This window comes from Gorilla gorilla, chromosome 3 (assembly GCF_029281585.2).
Source record: "Gorilla gorilla gorilla isolate KB3781 chromosome 3, NHGRI_mGorGor1-v2.1_pri, whole genome shotgun sequence".
NCBI classification, from domain to species: domain Eukaryota; kingdom Metazoa; phylum Chordata; class Mammalia; order Primates; family Hominidae; genus Gorilla; species Gorilla gorilla.
The window spans coordinates 149,323,555-149,344,117 of NC_073227.2; the positions used below are offsets into that span (position 1 = coordinate 149,323,555).

A 20,563-nucleotide genomic window follows, 5' to 3' on the forward strand; every position below is an offset into this window, starting at 1 on the left:
ACGCTATTGGCTGGCTGTCAAGCAATGGGAGGAGTCGTGAGAACCTGGATGACAGTGGGCTGAGCCACCGGCTTGGCGCGGCGGCCAAACTGGTGGGACAGTGTCTCCAGGTAGTGAGGCCCAACCTCTTTAAAACAAACAAACAAACAAAAAACCAAAATGCAAACGTGAGTAGGGAATGAAATACACAGTTTAAATGCCCTCACTATCTTTGGGTTACTAATATATTAAGCCTTTCTGGACTAAGTAAAGGATGCAGGTTCCTGCGGCTAGGGGTAGAAGCCAGACTGGCGTCTTCAGAATCTCCCACCAAGGCTGTACCTCTGGCGGAGTTCTGGGTTTGGATTTGGTCATCTCAAGAAGGTAAGTACCTTCTCGGTCTTTGTGGGTCTTTAGACAAAGGAGACAACTGTTGTTTAAATATTTAACTGTGTAGTAATAAAGCGTGTAGTTGGAAGTACTCAAAAGATCTTGCAAATTCAGCAGCTACTTCTTCAAAGATAAGCTTGTTTCCTCAAATATAAGGAAAGATAAAAGGTACTTTTTTTTGCAAAAAACAAAACGGTAAAACTTACATTTGTGGATAGATTACAATTTTCATTTTTGAAAATTAATTTTGTCTGGACGTAAAACGTATTTTTTAAAAAAAATTCATTTAACATTAGAGGAAATCTCACCATTAGCAACAAAAATGTTAACTTGAAGCTAGCCACTAGTTTTGTGCTTTTAATAAATTGTATTTTTATGGACTGAAGTAAAGTTTCACTAAACAGGCATGTCATAGATGCAGCTTGATTTGGCTTTCTGTTTAACAGCTTAAGAGTTTTGTTGTCCCGTACTCATAATGTCATATAAACAAAGTAACCTTAGCGATATGTGTTAAGAAATTTAAAAAATGTATTCAAATATATGCAGTTAGGCATCTGAAGGCCTTACTCAATACTCACCGTTAATAGAATGAGATGGTCCCTTCCTCTAAAGACTAGCTGTTAAATATGGATGTGTAGCTTAATAATCATTGAAAAGGTCTAATCCAGCTTTGAGTCGGTGATGATTGAACTTGTTCTGATTTTTAGTAGCTATAACGTTTACACAAAAACTTTTTGTGTAAAGGGAAAATTGAGTGTGCAAGGTCCAACTCGTTTTTGAAGTTCAGTATATGACTCTTTCTTCATAAACATCTCACTGACTCTCCAAGGACTTGCTTGTAACTTCTCCCACATTTGAACCTTGTGTATTGTCGTATTTCTACTTGGCATCAAATAAATAATTATAGACTTAACTCTACGCTTACACCCAAACTGGATGGAAGCAAATACCTTCTGGCTGTAATTGATGAGTGGTATTTACATAAAGTGAATATCTCAGGTGAAAACTTTTAAGTCTGCACTGGAATTTTTTAGCTTACATGATCATAATTATGATCTTTTTAGTTTTTTGTTTTTGCGTTTGTGTTTGTGGTTACACGATTTTAGTAGTTGAATTTTAATGGAGTATTTTCAACATAAGTTTCATCATTAGGAAACAAAATTGTGATGATTTCACTTATCCTTAAAGGATCCCCTCTCATGTTCCTCCTTTTCACATCTCCTGAGTTCTCTATCCACTTCTCCCAAGGTAGGTGCCACCTTAGTACTTCATGCTCCTTCCTGCATTATCTATCATGTTTTGTAGTTTGTCTCCAGGCTCCATCATAATACCTGGAACACAGAGTTGATTAAATATCTGATGGAAGGAATGAAAGAATTCAGTGGATGTTCATGAAAAGTATCTATTAGTATAAATTGAATACAAGGAATGACAAGCGGAAATGTATGTAGTTTGTGTGTAACTCTTGTCAAGCCACCATTTAATGTTTTTATATGACTTTTCTGCAATAAAGAAAACCCCTAAAGTTGTATAGATTGAAAATTAGTGACATTTCACTAACATTCATTTGGTTGGTCAATTGACATTGAGCACCCAGTACTATGTGCAAAGTACCAGGAAGAATACAAAGTTAGAAGTTTAAGCAAGGATCAGAACAGATCACACAGCTGGCAAGTGCCTGAGTTGAGATTTGAACCCAGGCAGTATGGTTCTAATTTCACAATTGTTAACTGCTATGAACATGCCTCCCCAGGAATATAGTATAATATAGTTTATAGCTGGTATAATATAATTTATAGTTTTTGCTTATATGGCCAGTTAGCCTTTAGTTGTATTAAATGAAATATTTCTGTACATGTTATATTGTAATCTTAATGATTTACAGTTGATTTTCAAATTATTGCACAGTATTTATATTTCTGAATCACCCTTCCTTCTTCTAGGAAACCACTCAAACTTTAGTGGAACGATTAGAAGTCTTCAGTTGTTCATGTGTGGCCCTTCAACATCTTTCTTTCCTAGAAAAATCAAGCGTCTCAGCTTCAGTGTTCTAAACCCCTCCCCCAGAACGTGTAGGCAGCTGGGTGGAGCCTAAAGCCGAGCCCTCTCCTGTGACCTCGGCTGAAAAGAAGAAGCCAGTGTTTGAGAAAAGCTTCGTGGTCTGTGTTCTGTAGTTGTTCCCTCTTCTCTCTGACATTCCTTTCGTCGTCGCCAGGTCTTGTTTTTCGCTTGATCTCTGGAAAATACTGAAAAGTATTTTACTTTTCAGCTGTCTCCTGCTAAGTGAGCGTACTCCCCCTTTCAGGCTGACTTCCTCATTTCTCCGTTTCTTTGATAAGTGGGCGGGGCCTCGGGGAGGTATGGAAACTGAAAAGAAATCATTATTGTAGAAAAACTAAAGAAATTTTTGTTGAGCAGAGGAATTTGGAAATTTTCCTTGCAGATCATTTGGTTGAGAAAACACCTTTACCATAACTTATTTCTTTTAAACTTTGCGGACATTTTTTCTTTTCCTGGGTTCTTAATGCTCCAGTGTTCGGTCTCCTTTCTCTTCCTTCGTTTCCTTTTAGAGGTCTTTCCAGGTAAAGATAAAGCAATCAGAACAATTGAAAATTTATTTTTTTAACTTGTTTTAAGAGCAATTTGAAGAATAGAGGTTAAAAGTAGAAACATACAGAGTAACAATAAATATTGTATTAAGAAAGTCTAAACAGCCAAACTTAAAATTGCATTGCAGGACAGTAATCATCTTGATAATATGCATTATGACTTTTCGGAAACGTTCAGCATATATAATATAAAGGGGAGAAGAGGCAGCCACCATACTCTTTTTAAGAGACCCAGCCTTAAATTAGACTTAAAATATTTTTTTTTTTTTTTGAGACGGAGTCTTGCTCTGTTGCCAGGCTGGAGTGCAGTGGAGCGATCTCGGCTCACTGCAATCTCCGCCTCCCGGTTCAAGCGATTCTCCTGCCTCAACCTCCGGAGTAGCTGGAACTACAGGCGCGTGCCACCACGCCCAGCTAATTTTTGTATTTTTAGTAGAGACGGGGTTTCACCATGTTGGCCAGGATGGTCTCGATCTCCTGACCTTGTGATACGCCTGCCTTGGCCTCCCAAAGTGCTGGGATTACAGGTGTGAGCCACCGCGCCCGGCCAAAAAATAATTTTAAACTATTCAGTTACCTTAAAATAGTAATGCATGTCTGTCATAGTGTAAAATGCAGATAGGTTTTTAAAAAGTGATGAAGTTGAAAGGAAGCCTTCCTCCTTCCCATATCTGCAGGCAGATAATTCCCTTCAGGGAAGCAACCACTGTTACCACTCGTTTCTTGGATGTCTCCTGAGATAGTGTATGCCTCACAAGCATATATGCAAATAAGCTTCCTTTTTATTAAATAAATGCACCTTGCTTTTTTTCACTTCACAACATATTTTAGCATAGATGTTAATTTAGAGCTGCCTCATTCATTTTAGCAGTTATACAGTGTTTCATTGTATGGTATAGCATAATTTTTTTTACCAGTCCTCTACTGATGGGTATTTAAGTTGCTTCCAACATTTTGTTATTATGAACAATGCTACCACAAATATCCTCAACGCTTATGTCATTTTTGAATATGTGCAGGTATAGTAACTCCTAGAACTAGACTTATTTTTGTCAAAGGATAGTTGCATTTTTATTTTGATATATATTGATGTATTGCTCTTTACAGAGGCTATATCAATTATGCCTCACTAGCAATATATGATTTTTTGCTCAATGCCCTCATTAACACAGCTTGTTATCAGACTTTCTGATCCTTGCCAATCTAAGTGAAAAATGGTAATTTATTGTGGTTTTAGTTTGCATTTCTGTCATTATAAGTGAACATTTTGCATTTTCTCTCTGTGAACTGGCTGTTCATAATTTTTGGTCACTTTTCTGTTGGAGTGTTGGTCTTTTCCTTATTGATTTCTAGGAGCTCTTTGTGCATTAAAGAAATTAGTTATTTGTATCAAGTATGAATTGCATATACTTTTTCCCAGACTTTTGATTTTGTTAATGATAGGCTTTTGGGGTAAAGGGAACTTGGGAAGGAGGTTTTTGCTTTTTCACTATTATTTATTTATTATTTAAAAAATTCAACTTTTATTTTAGATCCAGGGGATACATGTGCAGGTTTGTCACATGGTTATATTGCATGATGCTGAGATTTGGGGTACGAATGATCCCATCACCTGGGTAGTGAGAATAGTACCCAGTAGTTAGTTTTTCAACCCTTGCCCCTTTCTTCCCTTCCCCCTCTAGTAGTCCCCAGTGTCTGTTGTTGCCGTCTTTATGTCCATGAGTACCTAATGTTTAATTTCCACTTATAAGTGAAAATATGTGGTATTTGGTTTTCTGTACTTTCATTAATTTGCTTAGAATAATAGCCTCCAGCTGCATCCTTGTTAGTTTTGCTATATTTATGTAGTAAAATGTTTGGGTTTTGGTTTGTATTTTAAAAGGTTTTCTCTACTAATGCAGGGAAAGCCCAGATTTGGGGCTCAGCCCAGGAGAGTTCTTGGCTTCATGCAGGAAAGGATTCACAAGCTAAAGCAAGTTTATCAGAGCAACAAAGTACAGGAAAATGGCTGCTCCATAGACAGAGTAGGAGCAGCAGCTCCCATGAATTGTTGGCCAGCTGTATACATGCAATTCCCTGGCTATATGCTAAATAAGGGGTGGGTTATTCATGCATTTTCCAGAAAAGTAGGAAGGGTTCCCAGAACTGAGAGTTCCTCCCTTTTTTAAACCATATAAGGTAACTTCTAGGAGTTGCCATGGCATTTGTAAACTGTCATGCCACTGTTGGGAGTTTTTTTTGCATGCTACTGCATTATAATTAATGTATAATGAGCAGTGAGGGCAACTAGAGATCACTTTTGTTGCCGTCTTGGTTTTAGCTGGTTGTGGCCAGTTTCTTTGCTGCATCTTGTTTTGATAAGATTCTGTTTCAATCAGTGGGAACTTCGTGCTCAGAAAACAAGTCCAGCTTATCTCCTGCCTTACTACTATAAGATTTTATTTAACTCTCTTTTTATTTCCTGTTTTTATATGATTTTGATTTTTATGTTTAAATCTTTGATTCATCTAAAACTTACTTTGGTATAAGGATCCCACTGAATTAAATTGGACTGCAAAATGAACCAACTGATGTTGGAAACGGATACCTCATTGATTAGTTACATGAGAACCATCCCAAACTCCTGTAGACTTATTATATATTATTTCCCCAGCACCTGGTATGGTACCTGAAATAAGATGAGTGCTTAATAAATGCTTGATAAACTAAATTGAAGGGAATTTCTGGGCTTATTATCTTTGTTATTAGCCATTGTATTGATCTGATATGTAGTGTTAAATGAGATGATGATACCACGAACACAGTAGATTTCTCCTGCACAAAATCTAGAGTGTTAGATCCAGGGACTAGAAAAATTATTCACTCAACAAATAAATAGTAACCATCACTTATAGGCATTCTAGCTGGGTTCAGGGAGTCAATAAACAAATATGTAATGCCATGTAATTGCCATGTAAGAATAGAAATAGAGCAGTGTACAGGTTAACAGAGAATGACCAGGAGGGGAGCGCTAGCCCAAGAGGTGAAGGACATTGACAATTAAGTTGTCTTTACTTAATGAACACATGTTCAAATACAAAGAAATTGAAAGGTTGTGGGGGTTAAATCTCCGAAGATTACAGAGGGAGAATCATCTGTCTCTAGTTTATGTTAGTTTTAAACTAGACTGTTAACTACGGGGCAGGACAGACTATACTTTTTAGGTTAATTTTTATAAATATTACGCATACTTAGATTGACGTCAGTGTTCTTTAAGCGATATAAAGTTTAAAAAAAAACAAATTTGTCATTGCAATAAGAAATGAAAGTTGTTTATGCAATTAAAGCCAAAATTATATTCTGTCTTTGGACTGATCAGCCATGCACTATTCCCTACTTGTGGAAGTCTAGTCACTATTTTTTGCAGTAATTTTCAAATAATGCTCAAAGAAACCTTAGGGGGGAAAAGCAGAAGGAACCAGTAGAAAGGTTTGAGGTACTCACTACCTAATTCTTAACAATGGTAACTTTGCTTTTATCTTTTACTTCTTATCTTCCAGATAAAATTACATTTTGAAGTAATTTGAAACCTATGCAAGCTTGTCCAACCCAAGGCCCATGGGCTACATGTGGCCCAGGACAGCTTAGAATGCAGCCCAACACAAATTCGTAAACATTATGGATTATATTGTGATTTTTTTTTTTTTGGCTCATCAGCTATTGTTAGTGTTAGTGCATTTTATGTGTGGCCCAAGACACACATTCTTCTTCTTGCAATGTGGTCCAGGGAAGCCAAAAGATTGGACACACCTGCTATAAAGTCTACCGCACTCTGACCATGAGACCCACCATGTGTGCATGGAAATGATAGGCCACTTTTAGTAGAATATCACTGGATATCACTGGATATGGTTTTATTCCATTTAGACATAGAATTGATTGCCTGAATGTGCTGGGAATTAAGAAGTCCCTAGTGGAAACCCACTGATTAAGATAGGGATCTCTTTAATGTATGCAGAATTTTTGTGGATTTGGTGGTTGTATGAAGAATAAGTGAATCTACCAGAACTTCCTAGTAGCTAAGGTATATATTGCCAAAATTGTCAAGAATTATCAAGCTCTAAATTAGGAGAATAGCATTTTCTCTCAGCCTATTGGTGTCAGAATCAGTCATTCAGCATTTCTAACGTCCTGATTTATTCTTATTTCTTCCTATATGCTGCATGAGGATACTTATTACTACCAAAATTTAGGATAGAGGATTATACATTTTTTTTGTAGAATGTGCTTTGATGTTTCAACTAAAGAAAATAAATTTATTATTGAGGTATTTTATTCTATACAATCCACTTAAATCAGAATCAATTTATATAGTCTTATCACTCATTGAGCTTCTATCAATAATGAAGAATATGAGTCGCTGAACATTTCTTCTGAAATGCTATTAGCTTTCTACAAATGGGTTATAATACCAGAATTGTTTAATTTTAGAGATTATCTGGTAAAATTTGTGAGCATATAGTGAAAATTAGTAAAAGCTATATGTTTTAGAAAAAGGTTTTTAGAGGTCTTGGATTTCTTATGTTACGCAGAGCTTGTACATTTGGATCTCCCACTGCTTAGCTCTTAGGAGGTTTTCAATACATATTCACTGAATTAAATTTATTCCAAATTTAGTAACTTCATTAATTACTGTAAAAGACTGTAAATAACTTATGAAGCAAAGGAATGCATTCAAAGATTTCAGATAAAAGAAGTTACAGTTTGGAAAGGTTATCAGGTACTAAGTGAGATTATCTTTTGGATAAAACATAGGATCTAGTATAATTTGGGGGGTCCACCACTCCTAAAATAAAATTTTCACCTCCTTGCAGATTCCTGAAATGTCTTCATCTGGGAAAACATTGTTGACATTGGTTTAATTTCTAGATATGCTAGTCACATGACCTTGGACAAATCTGTTCCATTTGTAATGAGGACACTAATAGTTTCTCTGCAAGTTTGTACTGCAATTAAATGAGACAATGTTTAGAAAATGCCCAATCCATACTATTCAAAAATGTGATTTTATCAATGCATTACAATACTGTGTCCTTCTGTTGAATACTTAGAACACTAATTTAAAATGCAAAAACTGCTTTTTTGTAGGTACTTAGTCTATTTCAAAGTTTAAATGATTGCAGATTCTGTTCCCATTTTTCAGTTGGAGAGAGGTAATTAACCAAGCAAGCAGTCATTTAACAGTTAAAATATTAAAACTGAAAGTGTATATGCTGGGACAAAGGAAGGCAAAATTCAACTCTACTAACTTTTAAATGATTGGAACTCCCCATCCCCAACCCCCATGAAGAAAAGGATTTTGGCCAAAGAACAGGTGTTAACAGCACTGTTTCTACTGATTTATGGAGATTTTTTTTAACTAAGTTGAATTTTATTATAAAGATCTTGATTCCCAGAGGATCCAGTAACTGAGACACCTGCACACTTTACAATAAATAAAAGACAAAGGATGACATAAGAACCCATGGTGCTTATAGTTACAGTTAAGTATATTAACAATTTTTGCAGTAGACTTAATTACAATTAAAAAAATTATTTTGATGCACTGTTTACAACAGCACTAGAGCCAAATCTAGACTTTTAACACTTTTATCACTTTTCATGTTGAGGTTGATAGTGTTTCTATGGCAGCAATTAAAAACAAAGTTAAATAAAAAAGTGTTAAATCTAGAAGTTTTAAAACCTCTAGGAACTAGTTACCTATTTTAGGCTAGAACTCAGAGTCCGTGCTTTGGCACAGCACAAGATAGCCTTTTGACTCCCAGGACTGTGCTCTTGCCACTCTGCTGCCTTTCCCATCTGCTGTTTGGCATTGAAATTTTCATTTCATTTCCAACTAAAGAAAACATTTGTATATTGTTAAAGAGTTTGTTTTAACATATTTTCTTTTAGAGTCTTCAGATGGAATTTAAAATTGAACACACTTGGGATGGTTTTCCAGTGAAGCATGAGCCCGTATTTATCAGGCTGAATCCAGGTGACAGAGGAGTGATGATGGACATTAGTGCTCCATTTTTCAATGATCCTCCAGCCCCACTTGGAGAACCAGGAAAACCTTTCAATGAACTGTGGGATTATGAAGGTAAGTGGAAGTACTGTATTTTATTGCAAACATTAATCTTCTTATAATAACCTCTCACAGAACTATTATTTTATCTTGCTGTTGGGAAGTAAGTGCTTCTGAGCAATTGACATGTACAGTTTCTGATATTTCCTACCAATCTCTCATTCTGACTTTTTCTCCATTACCTATGTGACTTTAACTATATAACAAAAACAGTTAAAAAATGGCAATTACGAATCCAGATTTTTTTTTTTTTTTTTTTTTTTTTTGAGACGGAGCTTCACTCTGTTGCCCAGGTTGGAGTGCAGTGGCGCAATCTCGGCTCACTGCAAGGTCCGCCTCCTGGGTTCATGCCATTATCCTGCCTCAGCCTCCCTAGTAGCTGGGACTACAGGTGCCTGCCACTACGCCTGGCTAATTTTTTGTATTTTTAGTAGAGACAGGGTTTCACTGTGTTAGCCAGGATGGTCTCGATCTCCTGACCTTGTGATCCGCCCACCTCAGCCTCCCAAAGTGCTGGGATTACAGGTGTGAGCCACCTTGCCTGGCCACAAATCCAGATTTTTTTATTGCTGCCTTATTTTCTTCCTTTATTTCTGTTACCTATGCTGAGAAGAGTTCAGGATTCCTGTTTTGTATTTAAGTATCTTTAAATTACCACTCTAACCTTACAAATCTTCTTTATGGAAGATTTGAAGTGTTTTACTTATTGTAGAAACGCTATCAACCTCAATACAAAATGTAGTTTTTACTTTATCCTGGCAACTCGTCTCACATATCAAATTAAGACATGACATAAAATTACACTGTTTCAGGTTTGCTCTATGATCTCCTTCTACTGTATCCTAATTAAGCTATCAGATTCATCTTTCTGAAATACTCTTCATGATGCCATTTCCCAGATGATAAATCATTACTATCCCTAGGATAAAGTTCAAACCCTTCCTTTAAGCTTTCAGCACACTTACGAATTGGGCCACCATATTCAACCAAAAGCTCTTAACCTATGTACCTTCTCATTCTATTCCCCCTGCCTCTAATGCATTGTTCAAGATCTAATTCATGTCCCATTTCTTCAAAGAAGATTTTGATGAATCTTCTAGTCAATATGTCTAGTTTATGCCATTTGTAAGCACACATTTTGTCAGTGTTAATTTGTCATATGTTAAACATATATTGTCTTTTATTGATACAAAACGGGTATATATCATCTTCCTAATGGAATACACACTAATGTGACTTACCTTCTAGAGGCACTACAGACATGAAACTCAACAAATTCTAACCTCAACTCACCTACTTCTTTCATAAACCAGTTCTTTACCTAATTGCCCAATATTGATAAATGGTACTAACAATACATTAAATCACCAAATCTAAAAAATTGTGAGATCTTTCTAAGATATCCTTCTTTGACACTCTCCCTTATTTGGATTTATTTACTAAGTCCCATCAGTTTTGCCTCCTAAATATTCCTCTAACTCAGTATCTCCTCTTTTATCCCCACTATCCTTGCCAAAAGTTAGGCTTTCATCATCTTTTACCTTGGTTAGGGCAGAGCCTTCTAAATAGTCTTTTAGCCCTTAAGCCCATTCTTCATTTAGAAGCTGGAGTGCTATATCTAAAATGAAAATTTAAACTCATCCTTCAGCTACCTAGAAACCTTCTCAGGATCCTTTTCCTCTCAAGGTAAGTTTTGTCCTTCTTAATATGATCTCTTTATAAGACTTTCCATGACCTGGCCCCTTATTCTCTGTAGCACCACCAGCTTCTCCTACATTGAAAGGTTTGCCTGGTGAAACTGAACTGTTCATAGTTCTTTAAATAAGCTACAATATTTCCTAATTGTGTACCCTTGATTTTACTGTTATCTTGCCCTAGAATGCTGTTTCTATCATTCTTCACCTAGTTCCAAATCATCTTTCAAGACAGAGCTTAAATAGCAACTTCTCCAGGAATCCTTCACTAAACCATTTTTTTGAGCTAAACATCTGTTTTCTATTTTTTCCTGTAGCAATGCATGCATCCTCCATTTTGGAACTTTTACTAAAATTTTCCACTTTAGTATCTGATTAGATTGTAAGCCAATAAAGGTATTTCCAGAATCTGATATAGTATTTAATACAGAGAAGCTGCAAAAGTATTTGTAAGGTGATGATGGAAAGTAGAAAGCAGAAGATATATATGTGCATCTGAGTGTGTGTGTGTGTGTGTGTGATATATATACACACATGTATGTATAGTGAGAGAGAGAGTATGTGTGCTTATGTATGTATGTATGTACCTATCTATTTTATATATATGGAGAGAAAGAAAGAGATCTATTTTAAGAAATTAGTTCACACAATTGTGGCAGCTAGCAAGTCCACTCTTCCCTGGGTCTTCAGTCAACTGGCTGGAAAACCCACTCTTCCCTGGGTCTTCAGTCAGCCAGCTGGAGAGTTGATGTTGCAGTTCAAATCTGAAGGCTGTCTGCTGGTAGAATTCCTCTCTTGAGGGAGGTCAGTCTTTTTTTCTATGAAGGCCTTAAACTGATTGGATAAGCCCCAGCCACATTATAGAGGGAAACCTGCTCTACTAAAAGTCTACTGATTTTAATGTTAATCTCATCTTTAAAAAATGGCTTCACAGAAACAACTAGAATAATATGTTACAAAATATCTGGATACCATGGCCTAGTTAAGTTGACAGATACAATTAACTATCACAGTAGACATTCTAATTTGTCTATATAAAAGATTTAAAAAGGGACAATAAGATTCTCTGAATTGCTGGCAGAATTATGTCTATATTTTAGCTATTTTATTATAAAAATAACACATGGAAAATTGGAAACAACCTAAATGTCTATCCGTAAAGGATTAAGTGAGTAAGTTATAATATTCTATAAAATAATACTATTCAGTCATTAAAATAGTATGTAGAAGCATAGAAAAGGTCTGGCAGGTTTTAGACCAAAGGGGAAGAAAAGGACTTTGACTTTTTACTTCATATATATTGTTTTAATTATTTACAAGAAAGATGTATATGTTCAAAATTAAACAATTTTAAAAATAGCAATATTCAGAAATTTCCAGAAAATTATAAAAAAGGAAAAAAAGATCACCTACCTAAATTCCTGCAATCACAGATATGCAGTCATTAACATTTTTGTGCACATTTTGCAGACATCTAGACATAGAAACACATGCAATTTTAATGTCGTGCACATTTTGGTTGCTGTTCTGCAGCTGACTTATTGAATATCATGGATATCTTCCCATATCAACAAATATTTAATGGTATCTTTGATTTTAATAGCTGCATTGTATTCCATTGTTTATGGAATATATGAATTCCATAATTTACTTAACAGTTCTCCTGTATAATAGGAGATGTATTTAGAGAATAAGAGATAATCTTATGTAATAGGAGATAATCACTTAGATCATTTCTAATTTTTGAACAGTACTCTAATGAATGGCATTATACTTAATTCTTTTCCCAGTTGTCAGATTATTTTCTTAGGATAAATTCCTAGAAGAAAATAACTGGCTCAAAGTTTATGTGATAATCTTAATTTCTTTACAACCTGACCAGCACTAGTTTTAATTAATCTTTTCAATATGTGGCAATCTGATATGCGAGAAGATTGTTGATGATTTATTTCCTATATATTTCTTCTTCCAGGCAATGTCTATTTTCTTTGCTCTTTTTCCTATTGGGGATAGTATTATAATTAAGAATAGTTAATTCATTTTATATTCTAAAGGAATAAACAAATTATTTATTGTTGGAAAGCAATATTAAATATCTCAATATGATATATCTCTGTTTTCAAAAGTTGTGGAAGCATTTTTCTTGAATGATATAACTGAGCAATATTTAGAAGTTGAACTTTGTCCGTAAGTATAAAATGTTTTTTCTTACTTATTACTACATAATTTGAACGTATTATTTTCTAGTTATAAATGATATAGTAAAAGCTCATTAATTCCAGTTAACTAGTAAGAATGGTACTCTGAATTTGCTTGAATAATATGCTTTTATATATTTCTTAGTTTCAAGTACAGAGCACGTATTTAGAATGTATGTTTAGAATATACTCATATTCTAAATGTTTGAAAATCCTATGTCAATATTTTCAGTTCATTAATGTAGATTTTTCTAATAAATTTCAAGATAATTTTTTTCAAAATGAAAAGTCATTATAAAACAAAAACTCTTTCTCATTATTTACGCAATAAATTTGCATTATTATATATAGCTGTTCAGATATAAAAGGAGAGATATGGGTATAATTAATTGAGCTAGCTTATAAAAATGTTTCTTTTAGGGGATTTTTAAATGACTAGATGAAACTTTAATTTTATGTATTACATAATTATGTATTCATGTATTCATTCTTTATTCATCATGCATTTATTAAGTATATGCTGTGTCACTTTCGCATTCAGTGCCAGGGTTTAAAAACTAAATCACATATAGATTTTCTTAGACTCATTAAAAATATTAACCTTGGACTCTCTTTGTTCAGATTTAACTGTCTCTTGGGAATCCTGTTAACCTGGTTGGCAAACTATTTCTTTTTTCCTGTAGATGTACACCTATTATCTAAATTATAGCACATTTAAAATTAATAAAGTGTTTAATAATGAAATATTTCTTTATATTGCAGTTATTCATTTGAAATGCCATTTAAATGCCTCTCAGTGTCTAACATTCAGAAGCCATTGCTCCTTTTGTAGGCTGGACAGAGAGCTCCAAACAATTGATTTAAATGAGATTTGTAGATATTCTTTTATTTTCTTTTATTTTGATATTCAGCTAAATCTAATGTAGAAAAGTCTAGCTGTTTGCATTATGTTTTTTAAGAAGAGTAATCATATACCTTTGTGTGTTACATTTCAACTAACATGCCAAAATTTGTTATTGAAAAATATGATTAATTCTCATAAACTGCCATGAGAAGTAAGAAAATTTCAACTATTGTGTGCTTATTTTTACCCTACAGGTGAGAAAACTAAGGCAAACATTCATAATTTGTCTAGAGAACAGTAAAGAATTTGGATATCCTAAAATTTTGCCCTTAGTTTTAATTTTATTAGATGATAATATTGGTTCATTTTCATAAAGTGATGACAACACTAGATGAATAGAATAATTAGATTCTCTCTTGTTAAGAAATTACACAGTAATCATTGTGTATAAAATTAATAGATTTTAAAGGTTAAAAAAATTCACAGAGTAGTTTGGTTTCTTATGTATCAGGACAGTTAATAATCAAGAATCACAGTTTTGCTTCAAGCAATCATTTCCTGTAACAGTTTATTAACCTCTAGGAAAGCAACAGGAAGAATTTTTTTTTATTTGCAAGAATTTTTACTCCTAGGATGTACTCCTAAGGCTGCATAATAACAATAAAAATAATCAGAAGACTTTTAAATGGAAAAGAATACTTGGCTTCTGTTAGAATAGTTTACTGAAGGAAATCCTCCCTGAAAAGCTCTCAAAAGAGTACCTGTATAGAAATGTTTTAATATATAGGTTTTTCTAGAGTTAGTGAATTTGCTTCATGTAAATACATGAAATCCTTTGGTTCTTAATGACCTGGCTAGTCCCAATTGTACACTGTTATTAGAATTTCCCTTGGAAAATATACTGTGTTCCTTTTTGAAAACATGATGCTGAATGAATGGTAGAAAGCAGGAAAACACAAGAGGCAGACATGTTGAGGACCGTGTGTGAAAAAAATAGACAAAGATTAAAATCTTTAGCCTGTTGACTAGTTGTAGACTGTCTATGTTTTGCATTTTTTATTTTCCTAATGAGCTACCAGATAGTTTTCTTACATAAATAACCTTTATTAAAGCTGTTGAATTCCGTCTTGGAAATTGTTGCTTGCTTTAGTTTTTGAAACTTGTTTTATAAAAAACTCCGAATAACATGGTATCTCTCCGACCTTTTTTCATACTTTGTATCATCTAACCAAATGAAGTATTTTATATAATTGTTTCTTTAAAGAATATAAAAAGCAATCTAAACATGAAACTTTATGCATTTGGTGGCAGTTGTCTGGAGAGTGGTAAACCCAAAGATGTCATTTCTAAGCAACTGAACACACTGGCTCTCCCTATAATTATCCAATATTAATATTGCATCTTTTTTTTTTTTTGAGACAGAGTCTCGCTTTGTTGCCACGCTGGAGTACAGTGGCGCTATCTTGGCTCACTGCAACCTCCACCTCCCGGGTTCAAGCGATTCCCCTGCCTCAGCCTCCCAACTTGCTGGGACTACAGGCACACGCCACCATGCCTGTAATTTTTTCTTTGTATTTTAGTAGAGATGGAGTTTCACCATGTTGGCCAGGATGCTCTTGATCTCCTGACCTCGTGATCTGCCCGCCTTGGCCTCCCAGAGTGCTGGGTTACAGGCGTAAGCCACCATGCTCAGCCTGCATCTTTTAATTATTTGGAAAATTAGTTGCAAGCACACACATTCCATGTATAAAGGATAGTGAAGAAAATAACATTCATGTTTTTCAAACACTCATGAGGAATCTTAATTTTGACAGCCACGGACAGCATTTAGTGCTTTTACTTTCTGGAAGAAGAAATGTGTGGAAAGTAAGTAAATAAAAATAGGAGGCAAAATCATTACGTACACAGTAATACACATATTTCTATGTTTAAAGTGTAAGCCCAATTTTATCTTTTGTGTTTCACATGTTGTTTCTGTAGCAAGAACTTCCTTTATCATTCAGAGTGTCCAGAGGAGAGACAAAATGGGAAGGCAAAGCTTATCTCCCTTGGAGTTATTTTCCACCAAATGTGACAAAATTCAATTCATTTGCAATTCATGGATCAAAAGATAAACGAAGTTATGAAGCTCTTTACCCTGTACCTCAGCATGAACTGCAACAAGGACAAAAACCTGATTTGTAAGTAGAAATAAATGAAGATATGTTCCAAATACATGAGTTTTTTCGAAATTAATTCTTAGTGGAGCAGAAGTAACACTTTTGATCAAAGAAGACGACATATGTGCACAAGTATCTAGTAGAGTCCAATGTTCACTGATGGTCCTCAGAAAATACTTGGTAAACTTTGGACTGTCATAATCTCTCTCACCACTGTCAGTAGAGCACTTACTTTTCCATAGTGGTATGAGAAAAGTGTTGTTTGCATGTGAGAAAAGTAAATGTTGTAATAGCTGATATAGAAGTATGGTCACAAATTCATTTAAAATTTCTTTCAGAGCTAAAGGGCCAGAGGCATCAGTGTTTCCTGGTGTGAACAAATGATCCCCTGTTACAAGGAAATCTAATCTTCAGTTATCTCTCTAGTTCTCCTCTTCTGGTAACCTCATAAGGATAAAAATATCAACTATGTTTCTAGGCAACACTGCTTACGATAAAAATGACCCTTAAGTGGTAAATTACATCTGGACTGAGAATAATTTTGGATGAACTATAAATATATGATGGAGACAGCATGGCTTTGGGATTCCCCTGTAACAGTCATGTTCCCTGTGGGAACCCTGGAAGCTACGGCTATGGAGTTATTCCAAGAGATATTGCTCTCATGGGGCAGCAGGCATTTGAGCCAAGGTATCTGCTATGCTTTCTCAATTTGAGTCTTGTTTCCTTGCACCTGTAGCTCTCACATAGGCAGACTAGAGCTCCTGGCCAGCCTTGTGAATGCTTCATGGACTTCCGCAAGGACTACTCCTTTAGGGAGGAAAGCCAGATGCTGTCCTGGGGCAAGCTGTGATTGCTGCTCTATATCTCTCTAGGTATACTCACTATGGCCAAGGTAGTCTCGTGAGTCTGGGCATTTGGAAGAACCTAACAGAGACATCCTAGTGAGCATTGCACTATGGTAGATGGACATTCCTGCCTTTTAACCTGTGGAATGTGCGGCATCATCCTTCCTCTCCCTGTTTGCCTTCTCCTTCCTGCCATGCTCTTACTTTATGCTTCTTTGTCTTTATCACTTCTAGCATATTTCTTTATTTTGCTTGATATTTTTTCCCCTTTTCCCTTTGCCTTTCTCCCCAATCCTGACATAGCTTTTACCTAGTCTTTTTTTCCCCTTCCTTTTTCTTATCCTTCACTGTTTTTTCCTTAATCTCTTACTCTGGGATTGACAATTGTGACTCAAAAACTGACTTATCCTGGCCAGGTGGGCAGAATGAGACAAACATGTAGTTGCAACTGACTCAAGGTCCTCATATCAAGATGTCATGTCTCTCTGGCTCTTCATCAGCTAATACCTTCCTATATTCAGGCTCTTCATTCATACATTATTTGGAAGCTTATCTTAGGTGGAAGTACGATTATACATTGGCCAGGACAGAGCCAAGGCAGAGTGACTTCCTACAGAGTGGGGCTCCACTGCAGCATGTTAGCTAAGCCTTTCTCTCCTCATTAAGCCACAAGAGAAAGCTTCTTAATGTAGTTAAGTGGTTTTCCTCGAAAGAAAAGAACTGGGATTAATACTCTTTTACATTAACCTCTCTTGCTTCAGCAGAGAAGGGAATTAAGAAGTCTATCTTATCAATGGAACTGAAACTTTTCAAAACAATTGCTTATATGACTGATATAAATTATATCAATGTTTGAATATAAAAACATATGCAAGAGCATAATATGATTTGTTTAAAGCTGGATGGAATGAGTTATGTTTTGAGAACTGATTTCTCCCTTCAGCTGTGAGGGAGTTATTTGCAGAATTGAAAGAAGAGTGCTTTGAGATGCAGGTGAATGTTTTCAGAGCTGAGTGTTTGATAGCTAGAGTGAGAAAACTGTACATATAAAATATATCTTACCTTTAGTATTGCTTAAAATAGAATGTTGTATTACAGTTGTGACAAAATAAATAGCCCTTCAGGACAACTATTTCACAAATGCATAATTCATTTCAATTCCCACCTTCTTTTTCTTTGCTTTTAGCCATTGCCTAGAATACTTCAAGTCTTTCAATTTTAACACACTGCTTGGAGAAGAGTGGAAACAACCGGAATCAGACCTGTGGCTAATAGAGAAATGTGATATATAGGAGTAATAGATAACCATACCGATCATTTTTTCTCTATACCTTTTAAGATAAACAAAAACTAAATATCAATTTTTTAAGATGTCATGCATACATTTCAACAACAAATATTTTCATAGAAGTCACTGAAAATATAGTATCTGTGGCAAATTGTATATGATTAACAAGAAAATATATGATTCTTTGTAGATGATTTCATCTGTAAAGTCACAATGTTTCTCAGAGTCACTTAGTCCAGGATGTTGCATTACCAGCACACAGTACAGTTATTCTTGAAAACTACAAGTGAAAAAGGGGGAACAATTGAGGTTGTCCAAGGCCACCTAGAGCACTGTCTTGCACTACCTTGTGATTCAACCATTTCATTCCTAGATATATACCCCAGAAAAATGACTGCTCATAGCAGCTTTATTCGTAATAGCACAAAATTGTAAACAGTGAAATTTCCATCCGTAGGAAAATGGATAGACAAACTGCAATATAGTCAGTGGAATACTGTTCATTTAAAAAAGGACTGCTGATACATGCAACAACCTGTATGAATCTCAAAAACATTAAGTTGAGCAAAACAAACGAGACATAACATACTATCTAATTACTTTTATATTAAAGTCGCTTCCAGGCAAAACTAGTATTTGATGATAGATACCAGAACAGTGGCTGCTTAGAGTGAGGGCAGGGAATTCAAATTGAATGGAAAAGGGGCCTGAGGAAATTTTCTGGGGTGATTGAAATGTTTTGTATTTTGATCTGGATGATGGTTATGTAGCTGCATATATTTGTCAACATTCCTCATGCTGTATGTTTAGATTTGTGATTTTACTATATGTAAATTAATTCCTTAATAAAATACTATTATAAAATAAGCTGTAAATTAAATGGAATTAACTTCAAGTTTATATTGAGTTTATATGTTTCCATTGAACAATCACTAGTGCTGGTTAAATGTGGCTTATCGACTTACTCATTTCTTATATATGTTCTCTATCTAAAAAGAGAGCTGATGTAAGATAAATGCTAACTTTTACAAAAGGTATTATTAAGTATCCTGACTACACATCATGGTGGCAGTGTTAGGCATCTTAGATAAATGGAGAAATTATTCTTAAAACTGACAATAGCAACTAATTAATTTGATATAGAAACGATCTGCCTGTTTTGGATACGAATGGCATATTTTAAATAACCTAGGATGATTTATTTATAAATTACCTGAATAATTTTATAAATACATATAAAACTATCAAAATAAAAACAAGATATATTTTAGAGTATCTTGATTTTAGAAGTGAATCGAACACTATGAATCACAGTTTCAGATATAAATCATAACTTTATAATATGGATAAAAATGAAGCACAAATGTGATAGATACAATCACAACAATATAAAATACTGAATTTGAATGTTGTAGCTTGTGAGCTTTCTCAAACCTAATGTGTATCTTTTTAAAATTTGTTTAGATGTTTTTTAAACATCTCTTAACTTTCTTTCATCTAGATAAGACATTTCCTTTTCTTCCAATACCAAGCAAGCAAAAATACCTTATATAAACATTTTCTTTTGAAAGGAACATGCATATCAACTACAGAATTTCGGAAAGCTTGTCCATTAGTCAGGTACAAATGATATATCCTATAAACTTGTATCCAAGAAACTTTTATTTGGGAGTGGGTGTTTGTAATAGCCATTTCAAATTTGTTTTTCAACTTCAGGACCATGAAAGAATAATCATCCTTTGGTTTAAAATATGCATAAATGCATTTCTTTGCTGTGATTTGAATTGTTCACTGCAGTGTCAAGCAGATTCTCTCTTCTCATCACCTAAATAGATTACACAATGTGCATATTTATTCAGGTGCATTCTCATGCTTTTTCCCAGCTCCAGGAAAGTGTAAGTCACAGTCTGAAGGGAAATATGCTTTTTATTTTTGGCTCCAAACTACTTTTTTTAAACGTTAAAAAGGTTTTTTGCCACAGGAAAAAAAAAAAACATTTAATTTCCCCTCCTCCTCCTTTTGCTCCTTTTTTAAATGTTAGGCTTTTGGAGGACAGAAGATAATGAGCATAGTTAATCTGATATTGAAAAAGAAAGGGTAACAAGTGGATAAAGCAATTACAGTAAGCCCTCAGCCCTTTTCTCATGCCTCAAAGCTTAAGGATTGTCTCTTCTTTTCCATGTAAATTTCCATAATATTTTACACATTGCTTTATTACAGCATTTATTTCACTGGTCCTAGATAGCTCTTCTGACCCACCTCCTATCCTCTCAGCGTAACTTTTTACTCCAGCCATCAGTTGCATACAGTGAACTGACTGGCCAGTTGCCTCAGCTGTACTGTGTATGTCTTACTTCCTGCCCCTAGGGCTTCTCTGCTTCCTCTGCTGTGTGGAACACTTGCAGGAACCCATTTAGCTATTCTCACACATGAACTACCCTGGATGTG

The 20,563-nt window shown here is 34.9% G+C and overlaps 1 protein-coding gene across 3 annotated transcripts; it reads left to right on the forward strand.

The window, feature by feature from the left end:
• Window positions 1–28: 28 nt before the first annotated feature.
• Window positions 29–18,995, forward strand: C3H4orf33 (chromosome 3 C4orf33 homolog). Of its 3 annotated transcripts, XR_010133502.1 has the most exons (7): window positions 40–363; window positions 8,910–9,099; window positions 12,905–12,965; window positions 15,635–15,686; window positions 15,801–16,000; window positions 16,318–16,669; window positions 18,014–18,100. XR_010133502.1 is itself a non-coding variant. In XM_004040385.5 (6 exons), exons 2-6 carry the CDS (start codon window positions 8,919–8,921, stop codon window positions 18,117–18,119), a joined length of 600 nt encoding a protein of 199 aa, XP_004040433.4. In that variant the 5' UTR covers window positions 29–363; window positions 8,910–8,918; the 3' UTR covers window positions 18,120–18,995. The 3 variants fall into 3 exon arrangements, 2 of the variants coding, with proteins under 2 accessions (XP_004040433.4, XP_004040434.4); XM_004040385.5 differs by lacking the exon at window positions 16,318–16,669 and having other exon boundaries at window positions 29–363; window positions 18,014–18,995; XM_004040386.5 differs by lacking the exons at window positions 40–363; window positions 16,318–16,669 and adding an exon at window positions 2,438–2,528 and having other exon boundaries at window positions 18,014–18,995.
• The last annotated feature ends 1,568 nt before the right edge of the window (window positions 18,996–20,563 follow it).